At 51.1% G+C, this 25,042-nt stretch overlaps 1 protein-coding gene across 1 annotated transcript in view; it reads left to right on the forward strand.

Moving 5' to 3' along the window:
• The first annotated feature begins 3,073 nt into the window (after positions 1-3,073).
• AP5B1 (adaptor related protein complex 5 subunit beta 1) overlaps positions 3,074-25,042 on the forward strand; it is a 31,826-nt gene continuing 9,857 nt past the window's right edge. Inside the window, exon 1 of the mRNA XM_033174894.1 lies at positions 3,074-3,303. Coding sequence (XP_033030785.1) covers positions 3,203-3,303 — 101 coding nt within the window. The 5' untranslated portion in view covers positions 3,074-3,202. The remainder of the gene's footprint in view (positions 3,304-25,042) is intronic.

Here is a 25,042-nt window from a genome sequence, read left to right on the forward strand (position 1 = left end):
GCCCTTTGGACAGTTCCCAGCTGTCTGTCACCCTTGGAGGCAAAATTTAATTTCTCAAGGATTCAACACTTTAGAAAGTCTTTCTGTCTGTCCCAGAACCCATTCCTTCTCATCTCAGCTGGTTAGAGCATGATCCTCATAACACCAAGGTCACAGATTCGATTCCCCACAAGGGGCAGCTGCCTATTCCTGCATTGCAAGGGGTTGGACTAGATGACCCTCGGGGTCCCTTCCAACTCTATGACTCCATGAATCTTAGTGATGTGACAGAAAAACACTCTGCCCATGATCTGGGGCATGTTATTCTTTATTAGTATTCTGCATGTTTCAGCACATAAACCCAGAAGACAGGGTTTGGGAGGTTGTGCTAGTGATTAAAACCCAGCTCTGAGCTGGGAAGTCCCAAGTTCAAATCTTGACGCAGCCACAGCTTTCACGAGATGACTTTATTTATAGATTGCATCTATGTCCTCCACCTTTCATCCAAGGCAGCTTTATTTATATATTTCATGAAATTAATACACTGCCATATTGTAAGGGGGGGGCCTCAAAGCTTTTTGCAAAAAGATAAAACAGTAAAATCAAGAAAAATTGACAGCCTTACCTTTATAAGACATACAGAAGTTAAAATGCTAAAACAGATTAAAATACAGGATGCAGCCTGAGGAGAATTGCTTGTCCAATCTCTTACAGGTTGTCCAGTCTCTTCCACCAGCCCTGGTGGATGGTGGGTGGAATTAAAACACCCCTTGAGACGGCTCCATGGATGTTCGATGCTCTTGTTGCAGTGCCTAATGCAGCTGTTTTTGGACTACAATTGCCATCATCCCTGACCACTGGTCCTGCTAGGGATGATGGGAGTTGTAGTCTAGCAACAGCTGGAGACCCAAGTTTGGGAAACACTGGTCTAATTCATCACATGGAGTTCGTCCTGTTTGTGCCAGAAATGGGTGAGATCCAGCGTAGTCCTACTCAGAGCAATAGATCCATTCTCTGGGTGCTCCGCACAGGTAACTCACAAGTTGTTTGCGTTTAACTTGTGTGAATTCAGCTTTACACACTGGGCCCCCCCCCCCAAAAAAAATGAAAAATGAAAAAAGTGAAAAGGGGGCAGAAAGGGGGTGGGCATCCGGGGGGGCGGCACTTCTGGCAATCCCAACCTCCATATAACCCAATGTGTTTTGACTATACACTTTGCGCTTTGGGTACAATCCCTCAAACATAATCCCTGCATAAATTGAGAGTTGCCTGTCCTCTGAGCATGACCAAAGTTGCATATCCTTCATTGTCTGCTGTGGATTAGTGCAGCTGGTAGGGGCGAGTAAAGATTAGCAGGTTCGAAGCACCTTTTCTAACCTCCCTCTCTCCCCTCCCTAAGTTAGATTGGGATCCCATCCTCCTGCAGCTTGTGGCTTGGCTCATCATCTCTCCAGCGGTTGACCTGCTAGCAGTGGCTCAACATGGGCAATTTTGGGTTCTGATGTCTCCTTGAACTCCAAACAGGCCTTGGTGGAAGAAAGAGAGGGGGGTTTGAGTGTGTGCAGAAACCTTCCTCCTGTAAAAAGCTAACATTTAATTCATTGCTGTGCCCACTTTTGCCTCTGGCCCTGCCCCACCACTGCCATGTGGGCCCTGGGAGGTCACCCGATGGGGAATGCAGTCCTCAGGTTGAAAAAGCAGACTTTGACAGTCTTAATGGGTGGGCTCTTAGATCAGTGCTTCCCAAGCTTGGGTCTCCAGCTGTTTTTGGACTACAATTCCCACCACCCCTGACCACTTAGTCCTGCTGGCTAGGGATGATGGGAGTTGTAGTCCAAAAAAACAGCTGGAGACGCAAGTTTGGGAAGCACTGCTTTAGATGGTCATACTTCAAATGATGTCTCCCCCACCCCGCTGCAAGTTTTAGACATTTGTGTGCATTTATTCATAAAATCATAGAATTGTAGAGCTGGAAGGGAGCCCAAGGGTCATCAAGTCCAACCCCCTGCAGCACACTTCACTTCAATGTGGGGAAGGCTGCCCTTCTCCAGGTTGGCCCCTCCCCCGTGCCTACCCCAAAGTCCTCTCTGCGACAGCACCTCTGCTTACTAAGTGCGTTATTCCCTTCTTAGGACAGCAACATGCAAGGGGTGGGGAGCGCAGCAGTCGCTGCTTCGCCCTGTCTTTCAGGTAGGGGTGGTTTTTTGGTGTGATTTTGGATGCTGTTCAGCTCACACGTGAGCTTCCCAGAAGCTTCTGGCAGAGCCCCACCAGGGACAATAAACACTGGACTACACGTCCGTTTTGGTCTCGTCCAGCCACTCTTGATGTTCGTTCCAGCTGTTGCGATTTCGCAAGAGGAGGTGACTGGCTGTTCCTTGAGCCTGCCCTGAGTGCTGCTTCTTGTGTCGCTGTTTGCTGAAGTCTTTTGTCATCTATCCCTCTGAAAGAGAGAGAGAGAGAGAGGAGAGGAGGCCACTGATCTTGCTGGAAGGGTGGGGGGACCCAGGGTCGAAACTAGGCTTTATTTCTCCCGGGTCAAAGGCCCAGTTTGACACACGGAGACAGATACAGGTGGGTAGCCGTGTTGGTCTGCCATAGTCAAAACAAAATCGAAAATTCTTTCTAGTAGCACCTTAGAGACCAACTGAGTTTGTTCCTGGTATGAGCTTTCGTGTGCATGCACACTTCTTCAGATGCACACTTCTTCAGATACACGGAGACAGACACATTTTCCTACACACATACACAGGCTGGGAGCTTCAGTGACACCCCTCTGGAGGTTTCACCCAGGGCAAAAAACCCAGCTAGCCCCTCCCCACCCCACTGCTGCACTGGGCAACCTGTGTGTGTGCTTTTTTCTTCTCTCTCTCTCTCTCTCTCTCTCCCCCTTTCACTCCCAGCCTCCCCACCCATGGGCGTAGCCAGGATTTTAGTTAGGGGGGAGGAAAGGACTTTTGTTAGGGGGGTTAGAACCGGCGTGATTGGTCAGTTAGTTAAGTGTTTCTATTGTTTTACTTGATTGGGGGGGTGGAGGCAGCTGCCCCCCCTTGTGTGTGTCACCCCCCCCCCGCTACGCCCATGTCCCCACCTGCTCCCGAGGTGCGTGCCTGGATTCTTTGAGGTGAGCGTTTGGGCAAGGTCAGGTCCAGGTGTGCCTCGCTGGCCTCCGAAGAAATGACAGGGCGCTTTTGCAAACAACTGCCTCGCAGCGCCCCGGGGAATGGGGCGGGGTGCGGTGGGGGAGAAGCCGCGCTGTTGTTCCTCTCCAGGTTGCGGCACGGAGGATCCTGCTGGAGGCGGGCGGCGGAGCATATTCCAGCGGTAAGTCAGCTGGGCGGGTGGCGTGAGGTGGAAAATCAGGCCCTTCCTGCGTGGGTTTGCAAGTCCTGGTGCCTTTTCAAATCGTGTTTGCTGTCTCCTGAAGAGCCCTGGGTGTGGATTGCGGGGCCCCAGAGGAGGAGAATCTCCCCAAGGGTTATGGAGATCCTTGCAGCTTTTAAGGAGAGAGAGCTGGTTTTAATTCCCCACCTCTGCTACAGACCTTGGTGTACAACCTTGGTCAAGTCGCTGTCACTTTCCTCTACAGTTATTATTATTATTTGTTGTTGTTGTTGTTGTTGAATTTATATACCGCCCTATACCCGGGGGTCTCAGGGCGCTTCACAGAATAAAAGCAAGATATAAAACCACAAGATACCTAATAAAAATAAAACAACAACCCAATAGCCCCCCCTCCCCAAAAAATTTTTTAAAAGGGGCATAGGATGTAAATCAGATTAGCTAAAGGCCTGGTTGAAAAAGGAACGTTTTTGCCTGGCACCTAAAGGTGTATAATGAGTTGTGTGTATTTTGTGAATCACGAGTGGGGGATATGGATGTGTTTTGCTTTCAAGGACTGCATGCCCTCCAACATTTCTCCAATGAAAATAGGGACGTCCTGTTCCATAATGATGATGATGATGATGTTAACATTATTTATACACTGTCCATTAAAAAAAAAATCCCTATACAGGCCTGCCTTCAGGTGTCTTCTAAAGGTTGTAGATTTACTTATCTCGTTGGCTGGGGGAGGAGGGGTCGCATAACTCCATACCCTCCAACATTTCTCCAATGAAAAGGAAAAGCGGGACATTCCAGGATCAAATCAGAAACTGCGACGGCTTCTCTAAATCCAGGGAAATAGGGACCCTTGGAGGGTCTGGGATTATTGAAGTGGCAAACGCAATGAAGGATGTGAACCGTTTTGCAAACAGAAAAAGGAACGGAAGGGTTCAGTTAGTATTGTATGGGTGAAGGGAGGGGGGGTGAAACTGGGCGCTTCTAGGGCCTGAGTTTCAGATAATTTGGTTTTCGTTTGGGAAAGGGGTGAAGGCTTAATAATGAGATGGGTGAAGTGTTGTCTCCATGCTCGGCTGAACAGCAGTGGTGCAAGGGGCAGTTAGTGCAAATTTAGGCATGGATAGTATGAGCAGTGAAAAAGTGGACATTGCAGACCTGGAGTGGATGAAAATAAGTTGTTGGCGTCCATCCGTCTCGAGAGACAATGGAGTGCGCCTCTGGGGGTGAAGTCAGACTACTGCATTAGCAGCGCCAAAGTGCCCTTCCCGGGGAACAAACCTGGGCAGTGCATATGGAGGTCCTGGGCTGCCCAGACAACAAGATCTTCCCCCGCCCCCTGCCTCACTGCTATGGTCCAAAGGAAAGCAGAGCAATACATTTGGCGCCAGCTTGGCTGCAGGAGTTGTCGAAAGGAGGCACACAAGGTGCCCTCCAACCGTCTTAGGGACTCCACTCTGGATTTGTGCAGGGTTTACTTCTTAGCCTTTTCTCCCGCTGAATATATCCTTCAAGGCAGCAGAAGTTTAGGAGCAGAGTTTTCCTTCTCCTAGATGGGACTCGGGTGGCGCTGTGGTCTAAACCACAGAGCCAAGGGCTTGCCGATCAGAAGGTTGGCGGTTCGAATCCCCGTGACGGGCTGAGCTCCCATTGCTCAGTCCCACCTGCAGTTCGAAAGCACGTCAAAGTGCAAGTAGATAAATAGGTACCGCTCTGGTGGGAAGGTAAACAGCGTTTCCGTGTACTGCTCTGGTTCGCCAGAAGTGGCTTAGTCATGCTGGCCACATGACCTGGAAGCGAGATGAGCCCGGCAACCCCAGAGTCGTCCGCAACTAGACCTAACGGTCAGTGGTTGTTGTTGTTTACTCATTTAGTCGTGTCCAACTATTCGTAACCCCATGGACCAAAGCACACCAGGCACTCCTGTCTTCCACTGCCTCCCACAGCTTGGTCATACTCATGTTGGTAGCTTTGAGAACACTGTCCAACCATCTTGTCCTCTGTCGCCCCCTTCTCCTTGTGCCCTCCATCTTTCCCAACATCAGGGTCTTTTCCAGGGCCTCTTCTCTTCTCATGAGGTGGCCAAAGTATTGGAGCCTCAGCTTCAGGATCTGTCCTTCCAGTGAGCACTCAGGGCTGATTTCCTTCAGATTGGATAGGTTTGATCTTCTTGCAGTCCACGGGACTCTCAAGAGTCTCCTCCAGCACCATAATTCAAAAGCATCAATTCTTCGGCGATCAGCCTTCTTTATGGTCCAGCTCTCACTTCCATACATTACTGCTGGGAAAACCATAGCTTTAACTATACGGACCTTTGTCGGCAAGGTGATGTCTCTGCTTTTTAAGATGCTGTCTAGGTTTGTCATTGCTTTCCTCCCAAGAAGCAGGCATCTTCTAATTTCGTGACTGCTTTCACCATCTTCAGTGATCATTGGAACCCAAGAAAGTAAAATCTCTCACTGCCTCCATTTCTTCCCCTTCTATTTGCCAGGAGGTGATGGGACCAGTGGCCATGACCTTAGTTTTTTTGATGTTGAGCTTCAGACCATATTTTGCGCTCTCCTCTTTCACCCTCATTAAAAGGTTCTTTAATTCCTCCTAACGGTCAGGGGTACCTTTACCTTTAGATGGGCTACCTTCCCAGGTGGATGAGCCCCATCTGCCCTTCACTTCCCTCTGCAGCATGTGCAGAAACCACCTTCTTCTTGACCATTAGACCTGCTGTCGGTCTCGTATGCTCAATCTGCCAGAGCCCGTCCTCGCTTGCAGGCGAAATCTCTAACTCACTGAGTGTTTGGAGACCAATAGGCTACCTTGTTTAGCCAGCCAGTCGAAGCAATTTCGCGGGGTGTGGCTGCTGTCGCATGCTGACAGCTTCTAGGAGCCACAGGGGAGAGCGGAGTGCAGGGTGGGGACCAACGGTGGACAAACTACTACCCCATACACCCCACAAAAAGAACGCAACTGTACATATTTCTGGTAGCGGCAGGGTTCAACAGCAGGTGGCTTGAGGGCCACACCTGTCTTCGAATGGACCATCAGCCCCCAGTTGCCAGCTCAGAAGCAAAAGGTAGCTTGTTTAAAGAAGCAGTGAGTGATCAGGGGACCTGCTGTGACCCTTTTCCATAGGAGCTCCTTCTCAAAGCAAACCCTTTCATTTCAGTCAAAAAGATTGTAGCCTGGCACCAGGACTCCTGGGTCCTGTTTGTAGTTCTGGCAGAGCAGGTTGGAGAGCTTGCAGTTGTGGTGCTCAGTGGCAGTGGTGGTTGAATGAGGGGAGCCCGTCTTCTAGGGTTCAAGTTCCCAGTTCTTTGAGGGGAGGTGGGGGGAACAACAAAGCCGGGGGAGGGTCTCCAATCGTTCATTCGTAATGCTATCTGTACGCCACTTTTCCACACACAAAAACACCACCAGTCACGCTCAAAGCATGTTACAACAAAGATCGCAGGAACGCATCGGAAAATTTAGCCGTGCAAAAAAACAGTTTCATAATAAAAACAACACAATGGCAAATACAACAAGGCACCCAAAAAAACATTTCAGCACTGTAAACAGAACATGATTACATTAGCAACATCCAAACCTGAAGAGCAAAAATAACAAGGGAGCTTTCACTTTGGTCCTAGAAGCATCTCTCCCATGAGTTGTGGGCGGGGGGGGGGCAACCTGGTGCCCTAGTGCCAGGAGGCCCTGGGTGTCAAGAGGGTGAGAGGCCTAATGGCTGCAGCTAAGTGCACCTCTTTGTGGTGCAAGGACAGGAGTGGGGGAACATAAGAAGAGCTTCCCTGGATCAGGCCAGCGGCCCATCTAGTCCAGGGTCCTAGTGCCAGTCTACAGATGCCTGCAGGAAACACGCTTTCCCCACTTGTCATTATTTTGGGGTGGGATTCAATCGCACCCCAGCAAAATCAGGTTGCAGATTTATAGTCCATTAGGAAGTCTTGGGCAAGAAACCCACTTCCCCAAAAGAGCCAACTACTTTTATTTATTTTTTATTTTATTTTTTTGCAATAAAGAAAGGGATGGAAAAACACACTCCCCCAAAAAGGATCCAGATGAATGCTCAGTGAACGGGTCATCTGGAAGTGCTAACTGCCTCCATCAGCCAGGGCAAATTGGAGCCACTGCGGCTAGTGGCCGTTGATGGAGGAGGAGTGGAGGGGACACTACACCCCCCTTGAGCGGTTTTAGCCTTGAGCTGGGATCTTGGCAGACGATCAGCGTTCAGCCTGGACACTGATGTCCCAGCTCCGAGGGCTTTCTGATCGGTTCCCTCACTGTGAGAAGTGAAGCTACAGGCCTCTGCCTTTTCGGTAGTGGCACCCACCCTGTGGAACACCCTCCCATCAGATGTCAAGAAGATGAATAAACACACAACTTTTAGAAGACATCTGAAGGCAGACTTGTATAGGGAGATTTTTAATGTATGATGTTTTATTATATTTTTATATCTGTTGGAAGCTGCCCAGAGTCAGATGGGCATGGTAAAAACAACAAAACAACAACAACAGTAGTAGTAGTAGTAATCAGGTACGAAGCTTGGGGTTGTATCCCTGAAAAGCTGGCTTTGCCCCGTGACTTCCGGAGGAACAGCTTAGTCGGCAGAACATGAGACTCTTAATCCTCAGGGTTGTGGGTTTGAGCCCCATGTTGGGCAAAACGATTCCTGCATTTCAGGGGGGGGGGGTTGGGCTAGATGGCCCTCGGGGGGGGGGGGCCCTTCCAACTCTACGGTTCTGTGAAGGCCCTTCCTCAGCAAATGCGTTATCCTCCCAGGTGCCAGGAGAAAGCTCTTTGTAGTGGCTGCCTGCGACAGGTGTGGATGCGGCAACGCTCCTGGAATCTGCGCTGGAATCCAATCTTGCGTTTTCCCCCTCGGGGAAGGGAGCGGGTGCTCAGAAGCAGCTCCCGACTTCTTCATTGCGGTGCCGGCTGGGAGCCTCCCCAGTGGCGTCGGCGTCGTGCGGTTCCTCAGGTTCCTCTGCTTGGGCGAGGGCCGGACCGTACGTGATTCACCTGCCACGCGGGGCGGCTGCTGCTGCTGTGCCGCCGAGTCCCTTGGCAGGCTCTCCCGCTTGGGGCCCTGCCGATGCCCCGGGGGCAAAGCCACAGGAGCTCCCGAGCCACGTCCCGGGTGCTTAATTGGGGCTGGCTCAGCAGGCACCTGCTCGCTGCGTTCCGCCCTCTGGCACTCCAAACGGCACTTGGGATGCCAAGGCTCCCGCAAACGAGAAAGGGCATTTTGGAGTGACGGGAAGCAGCCAGAGACGGGGGGGGGGCACACCCAGGGAGCAGCCATCTTTGGACACTGGCTGTTTACATCCCATATGGTAAAGCACATTTACCTCCCTCCCTGCCCCCCCCAATTCATGGCACCTAGCTTACCGCCCCCCAACAGAGCAATAATTCCCAGCAGCCATGTCAAGCTGCCATATAGGGAATCGTCACATTGAGGATGGAGCCAGCTTGTTTCCCCCCTGCTCTGGATGCTAGGTTAAAAAAAAGGGGGGGAAGGACCCCTGGACGGTTAAGTCCAGTCAAAGGCGACTATGGGGTTGCGGCGCTCATCCCGCTTTCAGGCCGAAGGAGCCAGTGTTTGTTCAGACAGCTGTCTGGGTCACGTGGCCAGCATGACTAAACCGCTTCTGGTGCAACAGAACACCATGATGGAAACCAGAGTGCATGGAAACGTCGTTTACCTTCCCACCGCAGCAGTACCTATTTATCTACTTGCGCTGGTGTGCTTTAGAACTGCTAGGTTGGTAGGAGCTGGGACAGAGCAATGGGAGCTCGCCCCGTCGCCGCGGGGATTCGAACTGGTGACCTTCTGATCGGCAAGCCCAAGAGGCTCAGTGGTTTAGACCACAGTGCCACCCGGGCGTAGGGAGGGGGAGCAGGGAGGGCCGCTGTCCCCCCCAATCAAGTAAATAAATAAAAATACTTAACTAAAGGAGACAAGGGGATAATGGCAGGTGGGTGTCTTGCTCCCCCAACACAAATCCTGGCTACACCCATGCTAGGACCCAATGGATTGTTGTTGTTGTTGTGTTATTTATACCCTGTCCATCTGGCTGGTTGCCAACAACCACTATGATGACTGTTCCATCTCCACAATCACTCCATGCAGCTCTCTAGAGAGGAGATAAGATAGCCATCTTCCCATATCTGAAGGGCGGTCACAAGGAGGATGGAGCAAGCTTGTTTTCTCCTGCTCTGGAGGGTAGGACTCGAACCTGTGGATTCAAGCTACAAGAAAGGAGATTCTGACTCCAGATCAGGAAGAACTTTCTGATGGTAAGAGCTGTTCAACATCTGAATGGTCTTCCTCAGAAGGTGGTGGACTCTCCTTCCTTGCGAGGTTGGATGGCCACCTGTCATGGATGCTTTAGTTGAGATTCCTGCATTGCAGGGGGCTGGGCTGGATGACCCTTGGGGGTCCCTTCCAGCACTATGATTCTAAGCTACAGTTCCCAGGGTTTTTTGTGGGGGGGAGTGCTGTGTGGTGTGTACGCAGTCCCTAGCCTGGGGGTGGCGGACCCGTAGCCCTCCAGAAGTTGTTGGACTCCAGATCCCAGGAAGTTTGGCCAGTGGTCAAAGAAGAAGAAACAAGCGAAGAGCCACAGGTTCTCCATTCATGCTTTTAACGCAGGGTGGTCCAACACACAGCCCAAGAACCGCATGTGGCCCTCAAGACCCTTTTTGGCGGCCCTCGCTAATATTTTACGCTTGGTGGGGGGAGCGATAATTCCCAGAACAGAGCACAGGGGAGGAGGGGGGGTGTCATTCCATCTAGAAAGCTGCCATCCTTGTGGGAATGGAGCGGTCATCACATTGATTGTTGACAGGGGTGAAATCAGACTACCGCATTAGCAGCACTGAAGGGACTTCTCCGGGGCACAAGCCTGGGCAGGGTGTATAGAGGCAGTGCTGTCAAGTATCCCGTTTCCCCCGGGATTCTCCCTTATTTCAAGCAGTTTCCCGCTGCTCTCCCTTAATTTTTATTTCCCTTAAATTTCCCGTTTTTAATGGAAGCAGCTTCTCCCCTGCTGGCCAGGGACTGGGTGGGAAGACCTACTTGGAGAGAAAAGCCTCAGCCCTCAAAGCAAGTGGGAGCTGTTTCCCGTGCTTACAAGGGGGTGTATTCCTCCCCCTGCACCAGCCCCTATCCGTTGCCGCCGAGCCCCTCAGCCGGCCAATAGGGTTAGCTGGCGGGCGGAGCCTGGCTGCCTTTGAGCAGCTGCTGCTTCCTGTCCTGTTTTGATGGGATCAGACAAGAAGACGATGGGGCTCCATTGCGCGGAGCACATGGCTGCCCTCCTCTTTGCTGGCTGCCCTCCTCTTTGCTCCGCTCCGAGCCTGAGCCCGCTTGGAGTTTACATTGCTGCTCCGCCCACTTTTGCTTCTGGCTCCGCCCACCACTGACATGTGACTGTCCCCAGGATAGGTGAGACTGCTGATCCCTTATTTTCAAATCCGAAACTTGACAGCTATGTATGGAGGTTCGGGGCTGCCCAGACGACAAGACCCCCTCTCGGCCTTGCTGATGTGATTCAAAGAAAGCAGAGCAAGATGTTCGGCGCCAGCTTGGCTGCCGGAGTTGCCAGAAGGAGGCGTACAAAGTGCCATCCAACTGTCTTAGGGACTCCGCTCTGGATTTGTGTAGTGTTTACTCTTTAGCCTTTTCTTCTGAAGATATCCTTCAAGGCAGCAGAAGTTTAGGATTTGTGTTTTCTTTCTCCTAGATGGGCTACCTTCCCAGGTGGGTGAGCCCCACCTGCCCCTCGCTTCCTTCTACAGCACATGCACAAACCGCCTTCTTGACCCTTGGACCCACTCTTGGTTCCGTCTGTCCCCTCAATCCGCCGGATCTTGTCTTTGCATGCAGAGGAAGCCCCTAACTCGCTGGGTGTTTGAGACCCACTGGCTACCTCACCTGGTTTAGCAGGCCAGTTGAAGCTGTTCCCAGGGTGTTGCCGCTGTTGCCTACGGACAGCTTCTAGGAGCCACGAACGAGAGCTGAGTGCAGGATCAGGTCCAACGGTGGATAAGCTACCTCAGAAGGAGCATGGTGTGTGTGTGTGTGTCCCCCCCCCAACACCGCATACACCCCAGTCATCATATTGCATCATAGACTTCCACCCAAAATGTGCCGTTTGGGGAAAAGGGGAGAAGACTGGATATGCAAAGTGTAGGTGTTTAATTAGTACGTAAATGACAGGCAGTGTCAGAGACAATATGTACAGTACACAAATTAGGTGAACTCAATATCCATAGTTAAAGCTTCCTGAGACACATTAAGACACCTCCTTCTTTTTGGCCAGAACCTTCTCTGCTTCGGGTTACTCTTTGGGTAAGTAACACTGTCACCTCTCTGTAAATAGTCCTCCAATTCCTTATTGTTTTTACTCCATAGGCTTGTCTAACGCTCTGCATGTCTTCTTCTGAAGCCAATGCAAAACAGCTGCACTGGGATCCCACTCAGTCCATGGTGCCATATTATAATGGATGAAAAAGAGTAAAAAGTTTTCTGTTTCCATAGATAGGGGGGTTGTGTGTTTCCTTTCAAGCACAATGATGACCCATCAGAGATGGAAGGAGATCTTCAGTTGGGTGTGAGAGGCAGAGGAGATCCAGTTAGTGAGCCAATCCAGAAAACAACTACTAATTTATTTGTCCCTTTGGGCTTCGCTCACTAAACTCATCCATCTCCTAGTCATGCCTTTCAGATGGACCAGACCAGGCATAGGCAAACTCGGCCCTCCGGATGTTTTGGGACTACAACTCCCATCATCCCTAGCTAACAGGACCAGCGGTCAGGGATGATGGAAGTTGTAGTCCCAAAACATCTGGAGGGCCGAGTTTACCTATGCCTGGACCAGACCAACCTGGACTGAGTCTGGGTTTTTTTTTTTGCATTGCCTAGAAAGCGTGGATCTGAGCGGTTTCCACCTTGCCCCACTCCTTTTCCAAGGGAAAACCTTCCGTTTTGTGATAGATTGGAATAAATGGACCCTGAGATCATCCTCTGAGACCCTTCTTTGTGTGCTCCCTCCACGAGAGGTCCAGAGGGTGGCAATACGAGAACCGGTCTTTTCTGCAGTGGCTCCCCATTTGTGAAATGCTCTCCCCAGGGAGGCTCGCCTGGTGCCTTCATTATACATATTTAGGTGCCAGGTGGAAGTGTTCCTCTTCAACCAGGCTATATCTTTTTGATTGTGTTTGTAGGAGGGAGTGGAGAGGTTTGTTTTGTTCTTGTTTTTATTGTTTGTATTATGTATCTTGTATTTTTTATGCTGTGAACAGTCCTAAGATTTTCAGATGAAGGGTGATATACAAATATAGTAACAATAGTAACAACAACAACAACAACAATAATAATGGCAATGTGGGGAAAACTTGAATTGCCATTTCCTCCGATTGAGTGCTAAAGAGCAGTTTCCCCCCAGGGAAAATCAGCGAAAGAAGATGAAGTGTTGATAAGCCTTGACTCGGACTACCTAGAAACCCTTTGAAAAAAGGTTTCATCAGCTGCAGAACTATAAACAGTCATAGGGGGAGGTGATCCTTTAATATGTCATTATATTTGTATTCTCAGCGTGATTTTGTAAATCTCCCCTGGAAAGGCTAAGGTTTGAGGTAGCCGGTTTGAAGAAATTATGGAGCAGATGCTTGGGTTTGATGTTATCGGAACTGTGTTAAGATGGTGACTGCCAACAGCGAAAGACTTTTGGGTTGATTCGGCAGAAACAACGGCGTGTGAGGAGACACTGCGAATTTATGGAAGGGAATTATAGGCATAAAATCCACACAGAAACACATCATTTGCTTTAGCTCGCTTGTGGGAACAATTCAGAGGCTGTGAAAGAATGAAGGATAACAACAGAAAGAACCGGAGGAACCATCGGAAATGAATATGAAATGCAGAAGAACTGAGATGATGATCAGGGCCCTCCAAACCTTGAAGTCCCAAAAAATAAATTATAATTTGGCAGAATATTTGGACTATTTGATACCGGTATGTATATGTACAATTTGGAATATTTAATGTGGTTTGATTGGATTGTTAAAGTGGAAAACTTAATTAAAAAAAAGGAAAGAAAAAAAGTTTCATTAGTTAGCAAACTTGATTCTGCAGATGGCGCACAATACTCTGGCAGAGGGAACTGAGCAGACCATTTAAGAGCACTCTGTGAGGAACGTTTTTTTTTTTGCCACTGACACCCTGTCCTTGCCAGGGTATCTCCCAGGAGGAGGTTTTTGAACGGCAAGTGCGATTCGCCTGCCAAAGATGATTCCAAACAGTTCACTTTGTGAAGGTTTGGGTTGAAATGGCTCCCTGCATACCGCAAAACAGGAGAGCAGTCCCTGTGCATCATTATGCACCCATATGGCTTTGCAAAGCTGCTGCTTCTGCCCTTATGGCTGCTAAAGCAAAGCAGCGCAACAGGCTGCACATTGAAATCGACCTAAGATGTGCTCTGTCTTCCATGGTGCCCAGAATCCAAATGCTTGCAACAAACATGCGGCATCCGTCATTCGGTGTAGTTTCCAATTTTCTGTGGGTTTTTAAAAGTGATTTTAAAAACAAAAAAACAAGTATTTTGGTTCATCTTTTATTATCAAGCTTGAACATATTATTTATAATTAAAAGCCATTATATTGCCATCCTTTTGAAAATTGAGATAAAATAAGTAGGAGACCCAGGTTTGGAGTTGGAGGGGGGTGGGCATGGGATTGCTGCATTAGCTAAAAGGGGGCATGAATTTAAAAAGGTTGAAGTGTGTCTATGCAGATACCAGGTGTGTACCTGGGTGCCATGTTGAACACAACAAGACTCTCCCCATCTGTGATTCTGAGCAACTGGAATTAGGGCGGACTTTGGTAATATGGTGCCTTGAGCCAGGACAAAATTTGGCGCACACACATACACACCCCAATTTTTTCCCCTTACTTTTCATGCCCTCTTCCCATTCACATTCCGTTCTGCACATGCTCTGAAGTACACTAGCTGCGGCCCATCCGACCATCCGACCAGGGCCTAACTCAACCGCCCATCCGACCAGGGCCTAACTTTGAGAAGGTACCCATATAAAAACAGACCCTCCTCCAGGTGTCCCTATTTTCCACAGACAGTCCCAGATTTACAGAAGCCGTCCCGTTTTCTGATCTGATCCCAGAATGTCCTGCATTTCCTTAGGATGCTCCTATTTTCACTGGAGAAATGTTGAAGGGTATGTAAATATAGGAGGAGGAGGAGGAGGAGGAGGAGGAGGAGGAGGATTTTGTGCCCCCTTGGCTCGGCACTCTGTCGGGGGGAATCCTAAATTTGGCACTGCTGTTATACGGAGGCACACTCTCCCTCGGCACAGGTTAGTACGCTCACAGAAGTTGGGAGGTACTGAGGAAGCAGCAGCAGCAGCTATAAAATTCCTGGGGAGCCACATCTCTTAGATCCGGTCCTGGAAACTGGCCTTGCAGCCTAAAGGGACGCTCAGATTTCCAGTTTGCCCATCTTCCCCCGCACCACCGCCACCCCCCAATAACATAGCCTGTCAGCAGGATGCGAGGCTTCCGAAAGACGCTGATCACGCCCAAAGGGACCGGCCGTGGCGCCAGTGTAACAGGTTCCTCCGAATACCGGGAGGAGGGAGGGAAGGAGAAACTAACAGGAATGACGATCCGGCAAAGTGTTACATAGTGGGCATCCTGGAAGGCGGAGAGATTCCTGGGTTGCTAATGCTTTGCTTGCAGGGAGCAGATGAAACAAAAGCTAGGATTCCTTTCCTTGTCCACCTTGCGGGAGAATCCACTTGAATGCTGAGAGAACACGAGGGAAGGAGGGTATTCCGTCTTCTTTTGAAGCAAGGCTCCTGAGTCCTGAGTTTTGTTCCAAGTTTTGTTGTTGTTGTTGTTCTCTTGGAGAGGAAGTAGTGACTAATGGTTAGAGGAGAGAGGGAAAGAATGCCTGAGGGGGCGGCATGGGCAGGGTTTCAGATTTGTAATCTCTAAGAACAGGATTTATTATTTTGTTTCATGGACGCTTCATTGGTTTTCAACACATTATAAACATAACCAGGGTGGTTCTTAATGCACCCTGTTAGTATATGTTACGATGAAAAAAGTTACAATATTCAGGGCTTTTTATTTCAGAGGACAGGCAAGCTGTGGAAAAAAAGGCAAATTCCGTGCTAAGGATCTGAAAGATACTCGGAGTCGAGTGTGAATTTCATGCTCTTTATTCAGCTCATAGTAGTGAGGACTGTAGTTCCCCCAAAACGTTTGCTTTATATACACTATTTACACAATGGGCCCCACGTGATTGGCTAATTCCGGGATACTCCTGTATGCCAATCAGAGTGCAGATTCACTTCCACCTGGAGCTGGATTGGGTGGCTCCTGCGGACCAATCAGACTGCTGCAATCTCAATCCTATTGTTCTGGGACCAATCAGACTGCTGCAATCTCAATCCTATTGTTCTGGGACCAGTCAGACTGCTGCAATCTCAATCCTATTGTTCTGGGACCAGTCAGACTGCTGCAATCTCAATCCTATTGTTCTAGGACCAATCAGCCTGCTGCAGTTTGGATCCTATTCAACTCAGTACATAACACCCCTCCCCTCTAAGTTCCAGTCCTGCCTGGGAGGTTGCATCCATAGTCCTCAAGGTACGCTGGTCGCCTACGTGTGCGTTGCAGCCTAGGCTGTTCCCTGGTCAGGGGTTCTGGTTCTGGCTCGTGTTCCGAGGCTGCTGGTTGTGATGGGGCTGTTTGGTCTGGCGCAACCAGCTCGCTCTGTCGTGGCTCTGGTTCCGGTGCCCTTTCGGCCTCTCGGGTCCTCTCAGTATTTACTGATTCTGCCTCCCCTGCCGGCCCCTCCTGCTCTACGGGTCTCAATGCCCCACTGTTCCCTTGGGACTCCTCTGACCTGTCCTCCTCCTGGTTTTCTCCTGGGAATCGTCGCCGTAGCTGGTCGCAGTGGCGGCGCCAGCATTGCCCCCCCTCTGTTAGCACCTCGTATGACACAGGGCCCGTCACCCTGGTGACTGTGGCGGGTACCCATGCTGGGCCTGCCCCAAAATTCTTTGCGTACACTGGATCCTGGGCCACAAAGGTCCGGGGGTTCCTGCCTTCACCCACCACTACCTCATCCTGAGCTCTGTCGGGGTGGAGGCGGTCCAGTCTGATTGCAAGGCGCCGGCCCATTAGTAGTTCAGCGGGGCTCCGGCCAGTCGTTGAGCTGGGGGTGCTGTGCTGTGCTAGAAGGAATGTGGCAAGGCGGTACTCCCAGTCCCCTTGCGTCATGCGGCGTAGGGTGTCCTTGGTGGTCCGCACCATGCGCTCTGCTTGGCCATTGGTGGCAGGGTGGAATGGTGCTGAGCGGATGTGGCGGATGGCATTCTGCGTTGTGAAGGTCAGGAATTCTTCTGACGTAAATGCGGTTCCGTTGTCTGAGACGAGAGTGTCAGGGAGTCCATGGGTTGCAAACAGCCTGCGTAGTACCTTGATGGCTGCGGACGTAGAAGTGGATGGTACCAGTGCGACTTCCAGCCATTTGGTGTAGGAGTCCACCACTATGAAGAATGTTTTCCCCTGGAAGGGGCCCGCGAAGTCCATGTGCAGCCGTGACCATGGTGCTCGGGCGGACTCCCAGGACTGCACTGGGGACCTTGGGGGATCTGGGCGGGATTCTTGGCAGGCCTGGCAGTGTTTGACCCAGGTCTCTATCTCTCCGTCAATCCCTGGCCACCATACATAACTCCTGGCGAGGGCCTTCATTCTCACTACCCCTGGGTGTGTCTCGTGAAGGGCTGCAAGGACCCTTTTGCGAAGGGGCTCAGGAACGACGACCCTGCTTCCCCATAACAGGCACCCCTTGTGGGCCGACAGTTCATGTTTACGGGTTGTGTAGCCAGCGAATTCTGGCCCGGGGCTGCTGCTGGGCCATCCCCTCCACACCCAGTCCAGGACCCGGGAGATGACCCTATCTTTCTTGGAATGGTGTGCAACTTCTTGTGCCTGAATAGGGCGGTCGGGAAGCAGCTCCAGGCTCATAACCTCTTGTGCGGGTGCTGGGTCGGGGCCTGTTTCTGGTAGTGGTAGCCTGCTGAGAGCATCTGCGTGGCCCATCGCTTTCCCAGGGCGGTGAATCAGTACATACTGGTAGCCGGCAAGGAAAATTGACCACCTGAGGACACGAGGAGACAGCACTTGGGGGGGTCTGCTTTTCGGGGGCAAACAAACCAAGCAACGGCTTGTGATCAGTCACCACGGTAAAGGGCCGCCCGTACAAGAAATCATGGAATTTTTTTACGCCCTTCACGATTGCCAGACCTTCCTTGTCGATTTGCGAGTAGTTCCGCTCGGCTGCGGTGAGTGTCTGGGAAAAGTATGCCACTGGCACCTCTCTTCCATCTGGGAGTTGGTGTCCAAGGACAGCGCCAATGCCGTAGGGTGAGGCGTCGCATGCTAGCACCACCGGCAGCCTCTCGTCGAAGTGTGCCAAGACCGAGTTTGAGACGAGCAAGTCCTTGACTGCCTGGAATGCGGCCTCCTGGCGCTGGCCCCACACCCAAGGGGCCCGCTTGTCCAGGAGTCTGTGTAGGGGCTCTGCTACTGCTGCCTTATGGGGAAGGAAGGCATGGTAAAAGTTCAATAGCCCCAAGAAGGCCTGAAGTTCAGTCTTGCCCTTGGGCGCTGGGGCATCACAAATGGCCCGTACCTTGTCCCCAGTCGGGTGGACCCCTTCTGCATCCACCATAAATCCCAGAAAGTCCACCTGAGGCACTCCTAGTAGACACTTTTCCCGCTTCACCTTGAGACCCGCCGTCTGGAAACGGTGCAGAACGGTGCGAAGGCGGTCCTCAAACTCCTCTGCCGTGGGCCCGGCAATCAACACATCATCGAAGAAGGGGGTGACGCCAGGAATCCCTTTAAGCAGCGAGTCCATTAGATTCTGGAATATGCCTGGTGCCACGCTGACACCGAATTGCAGCCGCTTTACCTTGAACGCTCCCCTGTGCGTCACAATCGTCTGTGCCTCTGCTGTGGCTTCATCTACTGGCAGCTGTTGATAGGCTTGGGCCAAGTCCAGCTTGCCAAAAAATTTTGACCCAGCCAGGGTGGCGAGGACATGGCTGACCACTGGCACTGGGTATGCGTGGGCCATGAGGGCCTTGTTTATGGTACATTTGTAGTCTGCGCAGATGCGGACTGAACCATTAGGCTTGACGGGTGTGACGATCGGGGTTTCCCAGGTGGCATTAGGTACAGGCTCCAGCACTCCTTGCTCCACGAGCCGGTCCAATTCCTCGTCTATACGGGGTTTCAGGGCGAACGGGACCCGGCGGGCCTTGAGCCTGACAGGTCGTACTGTGGGGTCCAGCTGTAGGGCAACAGGGGGGCCCGTATACTGTCCCAATTTCCCATCGAAAACCGCCGGAAACTCCTTGCATATGGCGTCCACATCCATTTGTAAGCTAGTGCGGTTCACCCCGGTGACGGCTAGCCCCAGTGGTCCAAACCATGCCAATCCCAGTAAGCTAACATAGGAGCCCTTGACCACGAGCAAGTCCAGTTGCCGCGTCCGCCCTCGATATTGCACCCTGAAGGTCCCCACCCCCATTGTGGGGACCTTACGTTTCTGGAAGTCCCGGAGGGTGAATGGGGCCGGCCTGAGTTTGGGACCCCCACTAGGGCACAGTTTCCTTAAAGTCCGTGCCGAGATTATGGATAGGGTTGAACCTGTGTCCAGCTCCATGCGGCACGGGGCCCCCTCTATCTGTACCTCTACATAAATTTTCTCTATGTTGGGGTGGGGCAACTGGTATACCTGGTAGTCCGTGGTCTCCGTCGAGTTGCCTTGGTGCGTTGGGCCCCGGGACCTGGGGCTCTTGGGGCGGTCATCTGATGCCTGGCGTCGGGTGGGCCGAGCCCGACACACCCGGGCGATGTGGCCTGATTTTCTGCACTGCCTGCATTCGGCATTGCGGAAACGGCAGGTCCTCCTCTCGTGATTCTCCCCGCAGCTTGCGCAGTTCCCTCCTTCTGGTCGAGGCAGCTGTGGTGTGTGCACGGCTTGAGTGCGCTGCTGTACTCTGTGCACCTCCTCCCTGTCTGATCCTGAATCGTCGATGAGGTCCTCCTGGTGGACCCTTGGTTGGGACGGCACGCTCGGCCGTGCCTCTTGCATCGACCTCTCGGCGGCTTCTGTTGCCAGGGCCTCCTCCAGAACGACCTGGAACGTTAGGTCCTTCTTGGCATAGAGGCGTCGTTGCAGCTTCTCGTCCCTCAGGCCACCGACGAGGCGGTCACGCAGCATGTTCTCCAACTCTGAGAAGTTGCAGAACCGAGCGGCTTGGCGGAGGGAGGTCACAAACCCCGTTATGGTTTCCCCAGGGGCTTGCCGCTTTGCATAGAAGGCATTTCGACGAGCCACCACCGAGGGCTGTGGCGAGAAGTGCCCCTTCAGCCGTTCCACTATTGTTTTGTAAGGAACGGTAGCGACATCATCAGGCGCAAGGAGAGCCCGGGCGATTTCGAATGTCTCCTCTCCGCAGACGCTGAAGAATATCGCCCTCTTCTTGGCATCGTTGGTGACCCCTTTAGCTTCTAGAAGAAAGGTGAAACGGGTGGCATATCCTTCCCAGTCTCCTGATGCTGGGTTGAACGGCGAGAAGCTGCTGTCTGTTGCCATCTTGAGTTCCTTGGGACCCGGAGCTGAAGCCTGGATACACGGTGCGAGGCAGCTGTGCGGCAGGTGGCGTTGCTGCGGTGCTGTGTGTTGCAGTCAGCTCAGCGGGATCCCACCTTCGTCGCCAGTGAAAGATACTCGGAGTCGAGTGTGAATTTCATGCTCTTTATTCAGCTCATAGTAGTGAGGACTGTAGTTCCCCCAAAACGTTTGCTTTATATACACTATTTACACAATGGGCCCCACGTGATTGGCTAATTCCGGGATACTCCTGTATGCCAATCAGAGTGCAGATTCACTTCCACCTGGAGCTGGATTGGGTGGCTCCTGCGGACCAATCAGACTGCTGCAATCTCAATCCTATTGTTCTGGGACCAATCAGACTGCTGCAATCTCAATCCTATTGTTCTGGGACCAGTCAGACTGCTGCAATCTCAATCCTATTGTTCTGGGACCAGTCAGACTGCTGCAATCTCAATCCTATTGTTCTAGGACCAATCAGCCTGCTGCAGTTTGGATCCTATTCAACTCAGTACATAACAGGATCATTAGGAAAAGAACTGGAAATAAAATTGCCGACATCATATTGCCGTTCTACAAATCTATGGTGTTACTGCTTTTGGTAACACTGTGGGCAGTTCTGGTCGCCTCACCCGGATATTGTAGAGTTGGGAAAGGTTTCTAAAAGGGCAAACCCAAATGATCAAGGGCACAGAGTGACTCCCCTATGAGGAAAGGGTGCAGCATTTGGGACTTTTCAGTTTAGAGGAAATGTGAGTAACAAGAGACATGGTAGAAAGAGGAGATGTGTAGAATTTTTTTTTTTTTGCACAGAGCAGGGAGAAAGCAGATAGGGAAAAGTTTTTCTCTCACATAACACTAGAACGTATGAACATCCTGATAAAGAAAGGTCCAATATTGGGGTCCACTTGGATAAAACAACGAGGCACAGGCAATGAAGATTCAGGACAGACAAGAGAAAGGCTTCATTCTCTCCCCCCCCCCCCAATATAGTCTGGCCCACCACATGGTTTGAGGGACGGTGGTGGACTGGCCCATGGCTGAAAAAGGTGGCTGACCCCTGATATATGCCATTGATGGCCTTTTCCAGAATCTGCTTAGCATCTAAAATGGGCACCGATGAGGTGTGTGTGTGTGTGAGTGAGAGAGAGAGAGAGAGAGAAAGAATATGGGACTTCTAAACACCCCAACTTAGGGGAGCTGCCTTAAAAACCAGCAGCTTATTTTGAAGAGTGGGGTAGGCAGTTAATCCCCCTCCACAAAGGGGTGGGTGGGTTTGAGGATCTGGTTTCATATGTGTGCCCCCCAATTACCACCCTGCCCTGCCCTGTATTTTGCCCGACCAATGTGATGTGGCAATGCTACGCCAACCCCAGATCTCATGGTCAGCTGGGATATTCAGAGAGGGCCCCCCCGTCTTAAGGCAGTGGGAGAGAGTTGGAGCTAGGATTTCTGGGACATTGCCTCGCCCACAAGTCCGATCTCTAGAGGGAGGCAAGCTTTGGGTGCCCCAGCCTACCCAGCAATACTTCTGAATGGGGTGTGGGGTGTGTGTGTGTGTTTGCCAACCTGCCCATTAGCTAACTGGGAGTGCTTTCTTTGAACTGCCTCCCAGCCCAGCGCTCAAAGGGCTGCGGGGCTTAAGCTGCAGAGGCCACAAAGAGCACGTGTCCCACAGTTATCACGTCCCAGTTAATATTAATTTAATAACAGCCCGCCGTGCTTTTTTTAAATGTTGGCTCTGCTGCTGCTTTCATCTCCACCGTGCAGGGATTGCCTCACCCGCGTTCACTAGTGAAACCGCCCGCCCCCTCCTTGGGGACAGGAGGAGTATCATTAACTTCACCCCGCAGAAGGGAAACTAAGGCAGGAGGAGGATTGCCGTTTGCAAAACGGGGTCAGAGGGAAGGAGATCCCGGCGCCCTCTTCGCTGTTGGTGCGCAGTCAAGAATGTTATGATTGTTAGGCTTGCCGGTTCTTTCTTTCTTTCTTTCTTTCTTTCTTTCTTTCTTTCTTGGCATAATTTAGGCAATAAAATCAAAAGAGGGGGAGGGAATAAGAGAGAGAACAAAAAGAAAAAAAGATTCTCAGACTTGTTATTAAAATAGCTTAGTGAGGCAAATCTGCTGGATTTTGCATTGTTTTTGCATGAATAAATGTAATGGGCCCTTGGCAGCTGTGCTGAGGAACAGGAAGGCACCCAAAGCGACAGGCACATAAAATCCTCTCTTAGCTATATGCAGCGTAAGGACTAGAAACTCAAGATAGAAAGTCGTGATTGTCATGAAGTGGAATCCAGGGGCCAGGGATGATTCATGGGCCCTTATGGCGCAGGTAAGAAATCCCTTAAAACAGTGTTCCCCAACCTTGGGCCTCCAGCTGTTTTTGGCCTATAACTCCCATCATCCCTGAGCACTGGCCTTGCTAGCTAGGGATGATGGGAGCTGTAGTCCAAAAACAGCTGGAGGCCCAAGGTTGGGGAACACTGCCTTAAAATACGACAAAATGTGGCGTGTAAGGTTCTCTGCTGTTTGTTGTAATGGGAGCATCTCTGAGCATGTTCTGGATGCTTTTCTGTCACCCCTGGCCAGCATCTGCAGTGGGCAGAGTCAAGCGTTTGTCAGGTGCTGTTGAGCACGTCTACTTGGGTGCAATTGCCAGGTCCAAGTTCTATAAATATATGAAAAGGGAGGTGCTCCCTGGCAATCGTGATCTCTCTTGCCTTGGAAACCACAGAGGTGTCTAAAAATAGGCACCAAGTGGAGTAAATGGATAGGAGGAAGGTTTGCTCCTGCCCTCATGTCGCCAGAACTTTGGACAAGCCAACGAAGGACAGACAGACAAAAGGAACTCCTCCACCACCCAGCACATCTTGAAACTGGGGGATTTGTACCCACAAGATACAGACCCTCCAAGTGTCCCTAATTCCCAGGGACAGACCTCGATTTTCTGAATACATCCTGGAATGTCCCGCTTTTCCTTAAAGACATCCCTATTTTCATCAGAGAAACGTTGGAGGGCATGGAGTTATGCAACCACCGAGCCCAGGAGAAAAGTAATTTAAACAACCTTTAGAAGACACCTGAAGGCAGCCCCGCACAGGAAAGGTTTTTTAAAAACAAACAAACAAAAACTTTAATGTTTAATATATGTGGGAAGCCACCCACAGTGGCTTGGGCAACCCAGTCAGATGGACAGGGTATAAATAACAAGAACAAAGCTGATGATGGAACAGGACAACCCTCTTTTCACTGGATAAATTTTTGTAGCGCTTGATGACCAGCACCCTCCAACAAATTCATAGAGGATGGGTACGGAAGTGAGAGCTGCACCATAAAGAAGACTGATCGCCGAAGAATTGATGCTTTTGAATTATGGTGCTGGAGGAGACTCTTGAGAGTCCCATGGACTGAAAGAAGATCAAACTTATCCATCCTTAAAGAAATCAGCCCTGAGTGCTCACTAGAAGGACAGATCCTGAAGTTGAGGCTCCAGTACTTTGGCCACCTCATGAGAAGAGAAGACTCCCTAGAAAAGATCCTGATGTTGGGAAAGATGGAGGGCACAAGGAGAAGGGGACGACAGAGGATGAGATGGTTGGACAGTGTTCTCGAAGCGACTGGCATGAGTTTGGCCAAACTGCAGGAGGCAGTGAAGGATAGGCGTGCCTGGCGTGCTCTGGTCCATGGGGTCACGAAGAGTCGGACACAACTGAACGACTGAACAACAACAACAACTAGCCACAACAGCTATGTTCTTCTTCCTACACTGTCAGAGGAAAAGTGCCTTCAAATATCACTTGCTGTGAATTATATATAAGCTTGCTGTTGCCCTCAGCTCCTGCTTGCGGGATTCCCAGAGGCATTGGGTTTGGCCTCCGTCAGAACGGGATGCTGGACTAAGTTTTAAACGCCTTCTCTCTATCTAAGGAGTTTCGAGACTGGCTGTGTTTACAGTTATAGTATGGAGCCAGAACCCACATACATTCTTTTCTTTCTTCTTCACCTGCCTAGGGGGAGAAGGGACTTAGAAGGCCTCTTGCCCAACTACCTGGAGCTAGTAAGTAGGTCAGGCTTTTCGCGAGTGCTGCCTGCCAAGTGCGCCATCCCAACTCTGATAGTGAGCAGCGCCTGGTGCAACCTCCTGCTAGATCACTGGGTAGAGGCTACAATTGCTTCAGTCCCTGGCATTTCTACACTCAAAAGGGGCCTTCTGCCTGGAAGTGTCCAGCTGCCTGCGGATTGGGTCCGGCTGTTGTTGGACTGCAAATCCCACCAGCCCTAGTCAGCATAGCCCGATGGTCAGGGACGATGGGAGCTGTAGTTTGGCAACACCCAGAGGACACCACATTGTAGAGTCAGTCACACAGCAGACAATACTGGGATAGTGCTTTCAGTATGGGACGCGAGGGGGGGGGGCGCTGTGGTCTAAACCGCTGAGCCTCTTGGGCTTGCCGATCAGAAGGTCGGTGGTTCGAATCCCTGCGATGGGGTGAGCTCCCATTGCTCTGTCTCAGCTCCTGCCAACCTAGCAGTTGGAAGAAGAAGAAGAAGAAGAGTTTGGATTTGATATCCCGCTTTATCACTACCCGAAGGAGTCTCAAAGCGGCTAACATTCTCCTTTCCCTTCCTCCCCCACAACAAACACTCTGTGAGGTGAGTGGGGCTGAGAGACTTCAGAGAAGTGTGACTAGCCCAAGGTCACCCAGCAGCTGCATGTGGAGGAGCGGAGACACGAACCCGGTTCACCAGATTACGAGTATACCGCTCTTAACCACTGCACCACACTGGAAAGCACGGCAGTGCAGGTAGATAAATAGGGACCGCTGTGGTGGGAAGGTAAATGGAGTTTCCGTGCGCTCTGTTTTCCGTCACGGTGTTCCATTGCTCCAGAAGCAGTTTAGTCATGCTGACCACATGACCCAGAAAGCTGTCTGTGGACAAATGCCGGCTCCCTTGGCCTGAAAGCAAGATGAGCGCCGCAACCCCATAGTCGCCTTTGACTGGACTTAAC

This window comes from Lacerta agilis, chromosome 17 (assembly GCF_009819535.1).
Source record: "Lacerta agilis isolate rLacAgi1 chromosome 17, rLacAgi1.pri, whole genome shotgun sequence".
Classification (NCBI taxonomy): domain Eukaryota; kingdom Metazoa; phylum Chordata; class Lepidosauria; order Squamata; family Lacertidae; genus Lacerta; species Lacerta agilis.